Source organism: Cherax quadricarinatus, chromosome 61 (genome assembly GCF_038502225.1).
Source record: "Cherax quadricarinatus isolate ZL_2023a chromosome 61, ASM3850222v1, whole genome shotgun sequence".
NCBI lineage: Eukaryota > Metazoa > Arthropoda > Malacostraca > Decapoda > Parastacidae > Cherax > Cherax quadricarinatus.
Window position 1 is genome coordinate 21,435,216 of NC_091352.1, and position 16,705 is coordinate 21,451,920.

At 41.3% G+C, this 16,705-nt stretch overlaps 1 protein-coding gene across 1 annotated transcript in view; it reads left to right on the forward strand.

Annotated features, from left to right (window-relative positions):
- LOC128699483 (neuronal growth regulator 1-like) overlaps positions 1-16,705 on the forward strand; it is an 824,012-nt gene that overhangs the window by 800,963 nt on the left and 6,344 nt on the right. Inside the window, exon 6 of the mRNA XM_070098276.1 lies at positions 6,748-6,916. Within this exon, the coding sequence (XP_069954377.1) occupies positions 6,748-6,916 (169 nt within the window). The remainder of the gene's footprint in view (positions 1-6,747; positions 6,917-16,705) is intronic.

The following is a 16,705-nucleotide window of genomic DNA, read 5'->3' on the forward strand; positions in this document are numbered from 1 at the left end:
CATCGTTGGGGACACCATAGACGTCTCTGATGATGGCAGGTAGCAAGGTATTCATTGTTTCGCCACTCAGCGTGCCACGTACCAGCTGAATACAAACAGTGTTGATCCTTTGACCCACTCGAACCGCCATCTTGTCTTCCAGTTGCAAAAGGTCACCACCAGAGGGCAGGTGTAGCTACTAGGCGTGCGTCCTCTCTCCCCGGAGGTCGAGAGACGAATGAGAGTATGAAGGTGTTAGTCACACCTCTGTTAATCACTGTAGTAACGGTATTGAGAGGTCTACTACACACCTGTCGTCATCGCCGCTCAGCAGAAAGTGATGAAATTTAGGCAATGAAATTACGATGCGAGAGCAAAGGGAACCAGTGAAAAACAAGGGAATACCAGGCGACAAGTTAACACTCGCCGAGATTTGCGAACTATCGGAGAGGTAGTTTGTTATATGCTTTACCCTGTCTACATGCTTACAGTTCCTAAGGGTTTAACGTTCCCCATGATTATAATAATAATAATACTCGCTTACATAAATGAGCTGAAATCAAAGTTATTATTACATAAAGTACTTTAAATAACCCCTGGAGTTGAAGCAAAATACTCAGCTCTGATTCACTAAAAGAACAAAATGGCACAATACCGTGACTGGAACAATACGCAAATAACCCGCACATAGAAGAAAATACCTTACTAGGCTTTAATGGGTTAAGTAAAATATACCCAGAAAAATTATGGATCTGTGAATCACACCATCACACTAATATAAAGGCATTAGTTACCCTGATTGTACATTATTTTTATTTTTAATAAGTGGGAAGTTGTAAATCCATAGGGTTAAGCAGCCCCTGGGGAGGCAATCAGATTCAATACAAGGAAGGGCAGGGTAAGTCCACTTTCTTGGATCAACATTCCCTCAATGGTGGCAAGGCATTTTAAGGAGCAGTTGTACATATATCTGAAAAAGTCATTAAAGAAATGTAAACAGAAAACATAAGAACATAAAGAGGCGCACTGCAGGTGGTCTACTGCGCTACGCTAGGTAGGTCCAACGCTCACCCACCCACACCCACTCATAAGAACATAAGAACGAAGGAACACTGCAGCAAGCCTACTGGCCCATGCGAGGCAGGTCCAAGTCTCCTACCGGCTTAAGCCAATGCACCCAACCTAGTCAGGTCAGGTCACATTGACTTAAGGGAGGAACACGGCAACCGACCTGGTAGCACAAGGTATCAGGTCCAACTCACACCCACCCACATCCACTCATATATTTATCCAACCTATTTTTAAAGCTACACAACGTTCTGGCCTCTATAACTGTACTTGGGAGTTTGTTCCACTCATCCACAACTCTATTACCAAACCAGTACTTTCCTATATCCTTCCTGAATCTGAATTTTTCCAACTTAAAACCATTGCTGAGAGTCCTGTCTAGGCTAGATATTTTCAGCACACTATTTACATCCCCTTTATTTATTCCTGTCTTCCATTTATACACCTCAATCATATCCCCCCTAATTCTACGTCTTTCTAGAGAGTGCAGATTCAGGGCCCTTAGTCTATCCTCATAGGGAAGGTTTCTGATACATGGGATCAACTTTGTCATCCTCCTTTGTACATTTTCCAGAGCATTTATATCCATTCTGTAATACGGTGACCAAAACTGTGCAGCATAATCTAAATGAGGCCTAACCAAGGATGTATAGAGTTGAAGAACAACCTGAGGACTCCTATTATTTATGCTTCTTGATATGAAGCCAAGGATTCTATTTGCTTTATTGCGAACACCTATGCACTGTTGTCTTGGTTTCAGATTACTGCTAACCAGAACTCCTAAATCTTTTTCGCAATCCGTAATACTAAGATCTACATTATTTACTTTATTTGTGGCATGGTTATTGTCCTGTCCAACATTTAGAACTTTGCATCTGTCTATATTAAACTGCATCTGCCACTTCTCCGACCACTGTATCAGTCTATTCAAATCTTCCTGGAGTGCTCTAATGTCCTCGTCAGAATGAATTCGACGGCCTATTTTGGTGTCATCGGCAAACTTGCTGATGTCGCTCTTTATGCCCTCATCTATGTCGTTTATGTAGATTGTGAACAGCAGGGGGCCCAACACTGACCCCTGTGGAACACCGCTCGTGACGCTTCCCCACTCTGATTTCTCCCCATTTATGCAAACTCTCTGCTGCCTATTTGTCAACCATGCCTCTATCCAGGAAAAAATTTCTCCTCCTATTCCATGTGCCTTAATTTTCCTCAATAGTCTCTGATGTGGAACTATCGAAAGCCTTACTGAAGTCCATATACACTATCATATTCATTACCATGATCTACCTCCTCAAATACCTTAGTAAACAAAGTTAATAAATTCGTAAGGCAGGAACGCCCCTTTGTAAAACCATGCTGAGATTCGTTGATTAATTTATGCTTTTCAAGGTGGCTACGAACTGCCTCGGCAATTATTGACTCCATAAATTTTCCCACTATGGAGGTTAGGCTTATTGGTCTATAGTTCGAAGCTAAGGACCTGTCACCTGCTTTGAAAATAGGTATCACATTTGCTATTTTCCACTTATCTGGCACCATGCCAGTTTGTAGTGATATGTTGAAAAGATTAGCCAAAGGTTTGCTAAGCTCCTCTTTACATTCCTTTAGAACCCTTGCATACAGTTCATCAGGGCCTGGGGATTTGTTAGATTTTAATTTATCTATTTGCCTAAGGACCATGTCACTTGTGACCCTAATCGTGCAAAGTTTATTATCGTCCTGTTCTACATAATTTATCATTACTGGAATATCGCTGGTATCCTCTTGTGTAAAAACTGAGAGGAAGTATGTGTTAAAAATTCTACACATTTCCTTATCACTGTCGGTGAGCTGACCCGAGGAACTTTTGAGTGGGCCTATCTTGGCCCTGATCTTACTTCTGTATACCTGAAAGAATCCTTTTGGGTTAGTCTTCGATTCTCTTGCAACTTTAACCTCATAATCTCTTTTTGCTTTTCTAATTCCCTTTTTTATTTCTCTCTTTAACTGAATATATTGATTTCTTAATTGCCCCTCTCCTCTTTTGATTTGCCTATATATTCCTCTCTTTTGACCAATCAGATATTTTAATCTATTGTTCATCCATTTAGGACCATTTTTGTTTGATCTGATTTCCCTATTTGGAACATAATTTGACTGAGCAGCTAGAACTATGCCCTGGAAAGCGTCATATCGGCAACCATCACCACCTACCTGACCCTTAGTCAGGTCATTCCAGTTCAGCCCACCTAAGTAATTTTTCAGTCCTATGAAATCAGCCAAGCGAAAGTCAGGGATGGAGACTTGATTGCCATTATTAGGGGAATTCCATGATATATTAAAACTGAGTGATTTGTTATCACTTTCCCCAAGCTCATCATTAACCTCAAGATTATTAATTAGTGTTTCCCTACTGGCAAGAACCAGGTCAAGGAGGTTATTTCCCCTAGTTGGCTCTGTCACAAACCGTTTTAAAAAACAATCCTGGATTGTATCAAGAAAGTCACCTGACTCTAAATTTCCTGTCAAATTCCTCCAGTTAATCTGTCTATAGTTGAAATCTCCCATTAGCACAACATTTTCGTATGTAGATGCCTTACGAATTTGGGCCCATAGAAGTTTACTGCACTCCCTATCAAGATTTGGGGCCCTGTAAATCACACCCAAAATTAGTTTTTCTCGGCCCTCGAGAAGCTGTAACCAAACCGATTCAGTGGCCGACGCTAATTTTATATCTTGTCTAACACAACAATTTAAATTGTCTCTGACATACATCGCTACTCCACCACCCTTCCTGTTGACCCTGTCAGTGTGGAATAATTTATAGCCTTGTATGTGACATTCAGAGGGCATCTCTCTATCTTTCAAATTGAGCCAGGTCTCTGTTATAGCAATAATATCTATGTTCCCTGCACTTGCAATTAATCTTAGCTCATCTATCTTATTTTTTACACTCCTGCTATTAGTATAGTAAACCTTAAGGGAGCTAATCCCTTGCTGTCCTCTGCTGTCCCCCTTTGTTTGCTGACCTGATCTATTGCCTTTATTTATAACTTCATGCTGAATGCCTTTTATTCACTTACTGTTTCCAACCCTAGTATTGCAACCTGCTTGTTTCCCACACACACCCATACCTCTATCTTCTATCAGTTTAAAATCATAGGAATTTCACCAATGGCCTTCTCAATTGAGTTTGCAAGTGCTACCACCCCAGCCCCAGAGAGATGTACCCCATCCCATGCATACATATCATGTTTGCCATAAAAGTTGTTCCAGTTGTCAATGAATGGGATTGCAAGTTCCTTGCAGTGTCTGTCTAGCCAGCAATTTACACCAATTGCCCTAGACAACCATTCATTTCCTACTCCCCTTCTAGGCAATATGCTACATATGATTGGGACCCCTCCCTTAGACTTAATGAAATCTACAGCTGACCTGTACTTATCTAGCAGCTCCTCTCTCCTACCCTTCCCAATGTCATTTCCACCAGCACTGAGACAGATAATGGGCTTGTTCCCATTACCTGACATGATATTATCCAGCCTGTTAACTATGTCCCCAACACCAGCTCCAGGGAAGCACACACTATCTCTCATCTTCTTATTCCTATTACAAAAAGCACGGTCAATATATCTTACCTGAGAGTCACCAACCACAAGAATGCGCTTACCTCTGTTAGCAGGGTCAGTAGTACCCTTACTTTCACTGGCCGCTGAAGTACATTCATCCTGAAGAACAGAGAAGCGATTTCCTACCTTCAGATCTTCACTCTTAGCTTTCCTTATTCTAATTCTCCTCCCATTACTGGTTACCACTCGCCACTTGTAGCAGGTGCTGGACTGCACCTCACTGCTGGTAGCCGTTGCTACCTCCCCACCTACAGCCTCCTCACAGCGAGAGACTGCACCTCACTGCTAGAAGCCTCATTCCCCACAACTCCAGCCACCTCACACTCTCTCCCAAACCCATTAAGGTGGACCTTCAGCCTCCTAATCTCCTCCTGGAGAAGCAAGACCTCCTCCTTCAACTCTCCAACCTTAATGTAGAGCAAAATCCTACTAACGAGCCAACCATTCGGATTTTGATCTGCAGATTTTTATATATCAAAAACTTGTCCGATATTATAAGCCACAATAAAAAAAAATAAAGAAAAAAATTATGGGGAGGATATTTAACCTAAATTTAGGAAAGCTTTTCATAGTTTGCTATAAAAGACTAATTCGAAAACTTCGACACACTGGAGAATAAATGGAAAAATATTGCAAGGGATGAGAGACTTTCTATTTCAGAGAAAAAGGCAAACAGTGATAGAGGAGAAAAAGGTCATAGGGATTTATCATGAATGGGGTACCATAAGTATGTGTGTGCATGCCTCAGTATTGTTATCAAATTAAATAAATGACATACCAGAAGGAACAGAAAAATGAAATGAAAAAGGATGATGTAATTTAACATTCCTATTTGACATATAACCAAAATGAGAGAAAGCAAAATTCAGCCACAGGAAGACTACAGATCGCATAAACTATTAAAAAAGCCTGAGAGAAGTATCTAGAAGATAATGGATAGTTATATAAATGAAATTGTAAGGAACTTGTATGCTACACTGGCAGTTTATAAACAAGCTTTAGCATGTATGGATGGAGAAATGCTAAAAAAAGATAAAAAAAAAAATTGCAACATATGTTACGCTACTATTGACATAAGCAGTGGTTATGGTGCCATGTATTAAGAAACAACTGAATTATTTACAAGGTAGCCGAAGGTGGGCTACATAATGGTATTCAAGCTGAAAACACTAGAGACCGTAGAAACTACTAGCGTCTAAGAGAAAACACCATAAGTGTCCGGGGCCCAAGACTGTTCAACAGCCTCCCATCAAGCATTAGGGGAATTGCCAATAAACCCCTGGCTGCCTTCAAGAGAGAGCTGGACAGATACCTAAAGTCAGTGCCGGATCAGCCGGGCTGTGGCTCGTACGTTGGACTGCGTGCGGCCAGCAGTAACAGCCTAGTTGATCAGGCCCTGATCCATCGGGAGGCCTGGTCATGGACCGGGCCGCGGGAGCGTTGATCCCCGGAATAACCTCCAAGTAACCTCCAGGTAACCTCCAGGCGAAACGTTCTCTCTAACAATTGTCCTGAAGTGTACTAAAGTGTCTTTCTCTACAACACTTAAGATGCTCACAAGAGCTGATAGGAAGAGGAAAAAGGATACATGATCATTACATGTAAGATAATAAAAATATATAAATTGAGAAAAACCTTCAATCGAAAGGTTACCAAAAAAATTTTGTCTTTGCTGAGACAGATGAATGAACATAATTAAAACAGAAGGAAGTGCTACTATACGAGGAAATAAAAGAAATTGCGGAAAAATTGTGAAGACATGACTCTACGTGCAATATTCTGCTCAGTAATATAACAATGTCCCTGAAGCCCCAGTAATATAATACAATGTACCTCAAGTTGCAGTAATGCAATACAATGTACCTCCAGCCCCATTACTACAATACAATGTACCTCAAGCCCCAGTAATATAATACAATCTACCTAATACCCCAGTAATACTACACAATATCCTTGAAGCCCCAGCAATACAACACAGTGTTGATAAAGCCCCAGTAACACCACAAAATAAAAATAAAACTCCTAAAAATACCAAATAATGACCCTGACAGCCACTGTCATCTAGCAGAGCTCCCTTTGTTTTCACCAGCTGGTGAGCTACGACAGGACCCGAGGAGGGGTGGTGGTGTCCACGGAGAAGGGCGTAGTGACCACTTCCCGTCTACTGGTGCAGTTCGCTGAGACCCGCCACACTGGACGCTACACCTGTGCTCCTGCCAATTCTACACCCAAGAGCGTCAATGTGCATGTTATTGCCGGTAAAGTATTGGTGTTCTGGTTGTGCATTTCTGTTTTCTGTGCGTTACTCTGAAAATTCTTGTAAGATTTTTCTTTTCTCTCGTGTTTTACTGATGATTTTTTTAAGATTATTTTATTTTATCGTATTTTAGTGAGATAAATGATATAAAATACCGACACCATGGAATAATGGACACAGATGCAATATACCGAGATACTTTTTAACAGTAAAGGATCGCATTATACTGCATTTGTATTTTAGTGTTGAGGGTCTTCAGTATTTTTTTTCTCTTATATTGTTGACATTCATGATATTTTTTTCTGTGTTTTATTGTCAAGTAGCTGGTTTTTTGCGTTACAGTGTTGCAATTCTTGCATTATACTTCTTTGTATATGTGATTTATCCCACTATTGAATATTTTATGGTGTAGGTGTGGTGTGGCTTCGTGTGTAGTGTCGTAGAAGATTGGCTTGGAGCCTGGCTTAGGGGCTAAGCACTTCCAATGCACAAATAACCCACACATAGGAGGGAGGGGCTAACGACGACGTTTCGGTCCGACTTGGACCATTTACAAAGTCACACTAATAGAAAGGAAAGGAGGCAGTATATATAGGCCAGCAGACGGACGGGACAAGGAAGGCAGTAGAAAAGGAAGTAGAGAGGTAGCGGTAGAGGTAGTAGTAGCAGTAGTAGTGGAGTCAAAGACTAATAACTAGGAGCACTGCAAGAGAGCTAGGGGGCCCACAAAGGGTCGGAGCAAAAACACAGACGGGGGTGGGAAATAAATAAGTAAAGGACCAAACACCCAAGGCAAAAGAAACAAAACCCAAAGGAGAAAGGGGAGGAGGGAGGAGAAAAAAGAAATGGGTTAAGTCACGGGATTTGGAGCATTTTACAATGTAATGGGAAAGGAAGGCATCTACGGAGACAAAGCCACGACTAAGATTCATACAAGGAAAGTTGTGTATAAGGGAGGATTCATCCAGACGGCGACTGTGAAAGTTATAAGTAGGGTAGACAGTTTTAGCAGAAGACCAGTTAATAGGATGACCGGCCATCCAGTCATCCTATTGACTGGATCTCTGATATGAGATCCATTCACGGTATTGTGCCTTTATGTCATTTATTTAAACACTTCCATGACTGGCTTAGGGGTTAAGCTTTTGGAAACCGGCTTATGGGCTAAGTACAAAGAGTTCACAGGACTGTATTGTAGAGTAGCGTCCATGTGGCATCGTGGTGTGGCGTCCTGGCATTGGGTATAGCTTAGAAGACTGTCTTGGAGCCTGGCTTGGGACCTAAGTCCTTCCAATCCACAGGATGGTATAGCGTCAATGACGAACAGAAATTAGCGCCGAAAAAACTGAACAGAGCAAAGGGGAGCGAGAATAGAGAAATTTTGTGTGAGGCCAGAAGTGAGCGGCTGTGCTGAAGAGCTGGTAGGCTACCAAACCATACCCCCGGCCGGGATTGAACCCGCGGTCATAGAGTCTCAAAACTCCAGCCCGTCGCGTTAGCCACTAGACCAGCTAGCCACAATAAGATTCATCCAACTAGGTATATTTCTACACCATAGGAAAGTTAGCACAGGCACCTCTGTGACCACAAATGCAAGTTTTTACAGACGAATCTCCAGCTAGCGTGGCCGTGACGAACTCTAGCTCAAGTCCCTTCACTGCCGTCAACATGACTTAAGAAATCGTAATGACACGATTGCAAATAAACCTGTGCTAACTTTCCTATGGTGTAGAAATATACCTAGTTGGATGAATCTTATTGTGGCTAGCTGGTCTAGTGGCTAACGCGACGGGCTGGAGTTTTGAGACTCTATGACCGCGGGTTCAATCCCGGCCGGGGGTATGGTTTATTTGCAATCGTGTCATTACGATTTCTTAAGTCTGGTAGGCTACGCTTAGCACGTGTCTGGGGATTTCGGTCTGTGTCCGACGTCAGAAACACGTGGGGAAGGGATATTAACATACAGTCAACACACTACGAACCTCACCTCTGGTTACCATGGCTGGTAGAGTTATGGCTGGAGACTGTAGAAAGCTTAGGCAACTCAGAGGCTGTAGTAGTATAATACACGTTCTTAGGCAAGATATGTCCAAGGCTTGGTCGTTCACTGAGCTTAATTATCAACTGCTTGGTCATCAATGGGGCTTCCTCTATGGGTCTGAGAGGCTTGGACACTCAGAAAAAGCAAGCCACAAGCGACGATCACAGCTTAGGCAACAAATTCACAGAGAATTTATGAAGACAGCACAGAGGAAATGTGAGTGGTGTCTGAAGGATGAGCAGCAGGTGTGGCTAGGTGAGAGAGTGCCTCTCACCCATGCACAAGTGGATCATGGCAGACCTGACCATAGGGGACACTGACACCAAAAGCCACTTAAATCACTTGTAGCGTGCTCTAACTGGCCGTAACGAAGCTGTAACAGCAAGTAGTGATGATGCTAGGAAAGTACACAGTTGGATCCTGGGAGAGGACACGGTTTAAGCCAGTAGTCGCAAGATGCCTGGAGGGGCGATGAAGCGACTTAACACGTGATTTCTGTCTTACCATTTTTTTTCTGCTGTGCAGACCGCTCTCACCAGATGTATAGATGGGCTTTGTGGCGGTGTGCATTTTGTTGTTGTAGATTGGTTGTGGGCTGGAATAATAGGCGTGAAGGCGAGCCTTACATTTATGGAAGCAATGGGTATACAGTGAATGTTTGTGCTAGCCCCAGGCCAGACCGTATTATTATAATCAAAAAGCTCTAAGCCACAAGGGCTATACAGCGGCCAGGCCGTAGGTCCAGCGAGAGAGTAAGAGATGCGACCTATCTTGCATCCGTTCTGGGAGTGAGAGTGAAACAAGGTGAACTGCGCTGAGCTCTACGTCCGGTTGTTTGGTAACAAATGTTATAGCAGGAAGACGCAAAATACATAGACCTGATTGAGCTTACATTATATGCTATGTTATTGCAAGAAAATGCAGTTCTTGTCTTTTAATTTTGTTTTATTTCCCGTAAATACTGGAGTTTTTGTAATTTTTTTTTTTGGGGGGGGGGGATTTTATTTCCGGAAAAATTGAGATTCTAGTGAAATTTTTTTGCACATTTCATATTTAAGTTTAATATCAACGTTCCGGAAATATATTTTTATTTTTGATGCTTTATTGTTGATAAAAATGTCGGTGTTCGTGTAATATAGTGATGATACGAATGTGTTATTTTCAAAGGTAAATATTGGTTATTTTTCTGTTTTTTTTTTTAGATATTATACATTCCATGATGTTTTCGTTCAGAGAAATTGTAACAATTGGTTCCTTTTTGTACTTGTTCTAATATGACTATTTCTCATTCCCAGGACCCCTGTAAAGTTACCACTCTCACTACGAATGTAACAATTATAAGATTCGCCGGTAGTCTCCCGACCCGGGCCTTTTCCAAGTGGTGGCCCGGCCTTGGCTCCCTCTTTAGGGAGTGTCTGAGGCTTAAGTCTCCCATGGGAGAAGGCACAAGTACCCCCTCATCTTTGGGACCAACTGTCCCCAGGCCTAGCCACAAGCTAGGCCTCTCTGGTCTGCCAACCCCGCCCCAAGGGGGCTAATGGGAATGACAGTCTTGTGAGCTGCAAGCTCTGGCTCAGGCACCTACCCTGCCCTAGGAGGGTTAGGCATGGTGTCGATGAATAATAATAATAATAATAATAATAATAATAATAATAATAATAATAATAACAAAATAAAAACAGTAATAATGTAATAGTAATAATAATAACAGCATTAATAATAATCAAACAACAACAGTAATAATCATGATATAATAATAGTAATTATAAAAAGAATAATAGCGATAATTATAATAAAAACAATAATAATTAAATAATGAAAATAATATTAATACCACTGTTGTTTTAACGAGCTTGGCATTTGCCTATATTTTTTTCTGCCGAAGGGAGAAATTATTTGTTGTTGTTGTTGCTTGTTTTTTTTTTTGTTTTGTTTTGTTTTTCCGCCGTGCACCGCTTTTTTGTTTATACTTCGCCGTTTATCTCGTTCCTTTGCTCCGCTGGGAAACGTCTGTCGTATTCACACGGGAATATTTTCCTAGCAGAATCGACAAATTTTTTCTGCTAGAAAGAAAAAATTTAAACTTACAATGTATTTGAAGAACGATAATTTCTGAAGATTTTTGACGATAGATTTTATTTACGATTTTTTTTTACTAACTTTTATTTATGATTTCTTTTAATTATTTATAACTTTTTTTTATTGATAGCTATTATTTTCGATATTTCATGACGGAAGCTGCATTTTCCATTACTCTTTTTTTTACTATAGCTTTAATTAACGTTATTAACATTAGCTGCATTTATACGTCTTTGAAATATTGTGTTAACATCGGAGTATCTCATTTCCTCATCTCCTTTAAATCATGTGACTCGCTCATCTTACGTGGGTCCTTCAGCGCCAGCAGTGACGGAGGCTCGATCCTCCGTTCCCTAGATGCAAGTCCAACACGCAAATATCATTTATCATAATTCTGTTAAATTTCCCCCCCCCTTCTTCAAGGAGGTGTTCTTGATGCGCGGAAGCGCTGTTGATGTAAGGAATTGAAAGTGGACTTCTTTCCTTCCATCGTCAATCAAGACTGATTACCTTCCTTTTCCCAGGCGCTGTGTGACCATATGGGTTTAGCGCATCCCAATGAACAGTGGAAATGGTATAAAATACCGACACAATGGAAATATAGACACTTAATAAAGGATAAAATTATACTGCTTAACAACGTTTCGCCCACACAGTGAGCTTTATCAAGTCACAGATCTTTTTGTGACGTGATAAAGTTCACTGTGTGGGCGAAACGTTGTCAACAAAGGATAAAATTATACTGCTTAAGTGTTTATATTTCCAACATTTGTCTTTACCAGGTCTACCTCCTGGAGGCAATGGACCTGCCTCGCATGGGCCAGTAGGCCTGCTGCAGTGCTCCTTCTTTATGTTCTTATTTCCTCACGATTAATTAGAAATGATCTGAATGTCATTTTTATTTTTTTTAAATATTAGAATTATTCGCTGCATGACTCTTAAGGATTTAGCGCTCCGTTATGATTATAACTGTTGGAATTACTCACTTTAGTTGTAGTAATAGTAGTAGTAGTAGTAGTAGTAGTAATAGAATAGTAGTGGTAGTAGTAGCAGTAGTAGTAGTCGAAGTAGTAGTAGTAAAAGTAGTAGTAGAAGCAGTAGTAGTAGTAATAGTAGTAGTAGTGGGAGTAGTAGTCGTGGTAGTAGTATTAGTAGTAGTAATAGTAGTAATAGTAGTAGTAATAGTAATAATAGTAATAGTAGTAGTAATAGTAATAGTAGTAGTAATAGTAGTAGTAGTAATAGTAGTAGTAGTAGTAGTCGTGGTAGTAGTAGTAGTAGTAATAATAATAGTAGTAATAGTAGTAGTATTGGTAAGCATGAGAGTAACAATGCGGCGTTTGGAAAACAGTTCACAAGTAACTCACGCACGAAGAGGAATCTTTAGACGGCGTTTCGGTCCATTCTGAATCATTCTCAAGTCAACATTGAGCAAAAAAAAGAGCCTACTGTTCGTAGGCCTGCAGTACAGTAGACGGAAAACTCTGACACAGAATACTGCCTATGAATATCAAGGAAAGCTTGATTCCCATTCTCCTTTGAACTTGAGAGAAAAAGCAAGATTATTAAGGACATCAAGAATGAATTAGAAAAAGAACTAGAGTCAAGTAGCCAGAGAACAAATATATGTATGTAGGGAAGCTAGAGAGAGAAGAACTACCCCAGTAGTAGGAAGCATAACACTCAAAATACTCTATAAAAAAAATTAACACTCAAATCTGTTGTTCGGCTCTACCCACAGTGGCACTAAAGATTTAAGAATGAAATGTGCCTTGGAAATTAAAAGAAGCAGAATCTACATAAATAGGAATAATTTCAAGAAAAAGGTTAGTATAAAGATAACAAAAAAAAATTTCATTAGTCTTCGCTGTGAGAGATCTGAGAATTTCATTAATAGGAATCTAAATAGAGAGAAACTTAACAAGAAGGCTTAGCGTCTAATACATAAGAAGTAATTGAACACACTCGATGAAATCCTAAGAATGATGAAGGAAAGGAGAAAAATAAGCAAGAAAACAAAGAGGTAATGATGGGGTGTAGAGGACAACGAAGTTTGTGGATTTTAGAAATAAGACAGAGAGGAAGAAATAACACAGAAACGTTAAATAAATAACAAAAAGGCACAATACCGTGACTGGAACGATACACAAATAACCCGCACATAAAAGAGAGAAGCTTACGACGACGTTTCGGTCCGACTTGGACCATTGACAAAGTCACACTAACAGAGGTACGAACGAACGAACGAAAGTTCAGGTAAGATCCCAAATGGGATGAGCGGGGAAGACGGGACAGACGAAGAATAGTGCTGAAGAGGAGTGTTCTTAGTTGTAGAAATAGAGCCAGGGCTTAACCCAGCAGCTAAGTCGATCGTGGGACAGACATTGTGAACACACATAGGCTCTTCTGTTGGGACTCCGGTGGGTGAGTGGGGAAGTGTGGACAGACGATGAACAGTCGTGAGAGGAAGGTCTTGAGTTGTAGATGAAAGAGCCAGGGCTAAACCCAGCTGTGTGGCACTGCGAGGCAGTGTAGAGAGGGCATGTTGAGGACATAGAGGAGAGAGCAGACTGCAGACAGTGCTCGCCGACTGATATGCTTCAGGCTGAGGTGAAGAGCTGGTTTGGACGTCAGGTGTTGGGAAGGGTGTTGTGTGTTTGGCTACACTTCGCTGGTGATGGAGCCACTCTTGAGTCTTTTGAAGTCTCTCTTGGACATGTGGAATAGTTGCATTCTGAGGATGGAGCAGTTCAGATTCGTCACGAGGTAAGATAGTGCGTTTTCAAAAGGAATTTGGTGAGGTTTGGTGCAGGTGTACTTAATGAAAGAAGGAGCTGTTAAGTGGAGCATATCAGCTGCGCTCATTTCGGTTGGGAGGTTGGGGGTGGTGTAGAAGGTTAGAGACCCATTAAAGGCTTGGCTTAGGTAACGGTTGCCTGTGGTTTCTTCTTCGACTACTACTTCGTCGTTGTCCGAGGGTTGTTCATAATGTTCTGGTACTATTTCGTCTTCTGTGACTGTGTTGAGAGGAGGCAGGGAGTGTTGGTCGGTTGTGAGTTGTTGGGCTGGTGGTGCGTGGTGAGAGGTGGCAGTAGACGGTGGTGTTGGTTCTGGGGTAGAGTCTTGGTCAGAGATACGAGTAGGACCAGGGGTTGAGGTGAAGTTAACAATGTCTGGAATTAGCTTGAGGAGGTCTTGTGATGGTGGCGAGTCTGGAAAGTTGAAGTTTGGCATGTTGTTTAGGCGAAACAGTTCATTGATTGTGTTGAATGAGCCAGGGTTTGCAGCATTAGTAAGGTGTGCATACATCATACAGTATAGCACCTTGGATGGAACAGCGTCAGGAAGAGCAAAGAGGGACTGGCTGGGTGGAGATGATTGTTGTGTAGCTTGAAGGAGTTCGGTGGTATCTGATTGAATTTTTGCAATGGCGGCGTATGTTGGCGATTTAGGGTTGTTCTTCTTGGTTTCTTCAATGATTTTCTTCGACAGGACTTCTTTACGTAGAGGGCATTTTGCTGCAAGGGTGTGGTGAGTACCCCTGCAGAGGACAGTCAGGCGTTGAGTGGTGATAGGAGTAGCAGGTCCAGCATGGCGAGATGTGGGCGAAACGTTCGGGTTCTATGTGACTTGGATGGATATGATAGTAGGAGATAGCTAGGCCGTCAGACAGTGCTCTAGTAGCCATCTCGATGTTGGAGAAGGTTAGCTTGATCATTGTAGAGGCGTTGGGGATTTTGGTGATATGTTCAATCGACGCCCAGGTATTTTGTTCCTCGATAGAGGTCTTGAGATCCTCAGCCGATAAAGAAGTGACGAGTTTGTCCAGCCGTTTGACGAAAACGGAACGTTTCGCCAGCAAAAAAGGTGAAGGGGAGATGGTGAACTGTCGGTCTCTGAGGGTTTTCATAGAAGTGTCGGCGATCAGCTTTGTGGCTTCATAATCGTCGGTACAGACGACGATGAATGAGTCTTTCGTCTAGTTGATGGCTGTAAATTTAACCTGTAGGCAAGTCTTTACAACGGCAGCTAAGGTTCATACAACTTTCCTTGTATGAACCTTAGCCCTGGCTTCGTCTCTGTAGATGTCTTCCTCTCCCACTACATTGTAAAATGCTCCAAACTTCAGAACACCCGTGACTTAACCTGAATCCTCATTTTTTCTTTCTTTTTCTTCTTCCTCTTCCCCTTTCCTCTTTCCTTTTCTCCTCTGGGTTGTCTTTCTCTCTCCTGTCTCGTGTTTCTGTTCCTTCTTCATTTATTTTATTTCACCACTTCCCCTTTCACGCACCTCTGTGGGCATCTAGCTCTCTTGCAGTGCTCCCCTTCCTTTGTTTTTGACTGGCTCGTCATCCACCACTACTACTACCTCCTCTTCTTCTTCTACTACTACAACTACTGATGAAATAAAGACACATGTGCGGCGTCTGGTTGTCTTTGTTGTGGACGTTTCGCCATCCAGTGGCTGGCTGGATGGCGAAACGTCTACGATGGGGATGCCCGGGTGTTGTGCATGTGTCTTAATTTCATCTTGTCGGTATTATATACATTTCTTGTACTACTACTACTACTACCTCCACCTCTTCCTGCCTATATATAGCCGTCCTGCTCCACCTCTGTTAGTGTGACTTTGTCAATGGTCCAAGTCGGACCGAAACGTCGTCGTAAACTTCTCTCTTTTATGTGCGGGTTATTTGTGTACAGAAACGTTAAACATATAAGGAAAAGTACGAAGTTTGAGCATGATATAAAGAGAGATAGAAACAAGAACAATGAAAGTGCGAGAATTAGAAAGCAAAGATTTGACTTGTTAGACGAAATCCTCGCTACTAAGGACATGCATCGAAATGTCTGTCAGAAGGAAAGATAATACGATCACTAGATTTAAAAGAAGTGAGGGAAAGCTGATAACGGCGAGGAAGTTGGTGACCATTAGGAAAAAGTTTTTCAGTGGTAGACTTGACAAGGATGCTATGATAGCGAGTGTTTAGCGCTTCCCCATGATTGTAATAATAATAATAATAATAGTAATAATAAATAATAATAATGATAATAATAATAATACTAGTATGATAGCGAGTTTAGCAAAATGAGACAAATGAAGTTATCAAGTCAGTGCCATCACGAGGACCGAATGAGGTGGCAAAGCAAAAACCAAAATCAAAGAGTTCAAGTTGATTTTAGGAAAATAGGACAGATAGAAAGACTAGAAATATAAAGAGAGAATTTGGACCAAATCCGACCTTGTTGAATCGGCCCTTTTTCACAGCATTTCTAATAAGAATCAGAGTCCACGTTTCCCAATACAATGACAAATGCTCCAATCTTCAGAACATTCTCGTACGTTTTTCTATATTTCTCTCGCCTTAGCTGTCTTATGACTTTCTATTTACTTTTTATTTATTTCCTATCAAAGGACATTTGGCTTACATCAGTACATCTCTTTTTTTTTCTGTTCCTCTGTGAGCTTCACCAAGTCCTGCTAGTGAGTGGAGATGTAATTTTTCCTTACTTCTGCTACTACTATCATTACTACTACTACTATTACTACTACTACCAGTAATACTATTACTACACCTTATTCGTTCCTCCTATCTCGTCTCTACCTGTCATCACGTACAGACGAGAGAGGTGCTTTTTCTCGCTCATATATGACTTAATAATGTTCTA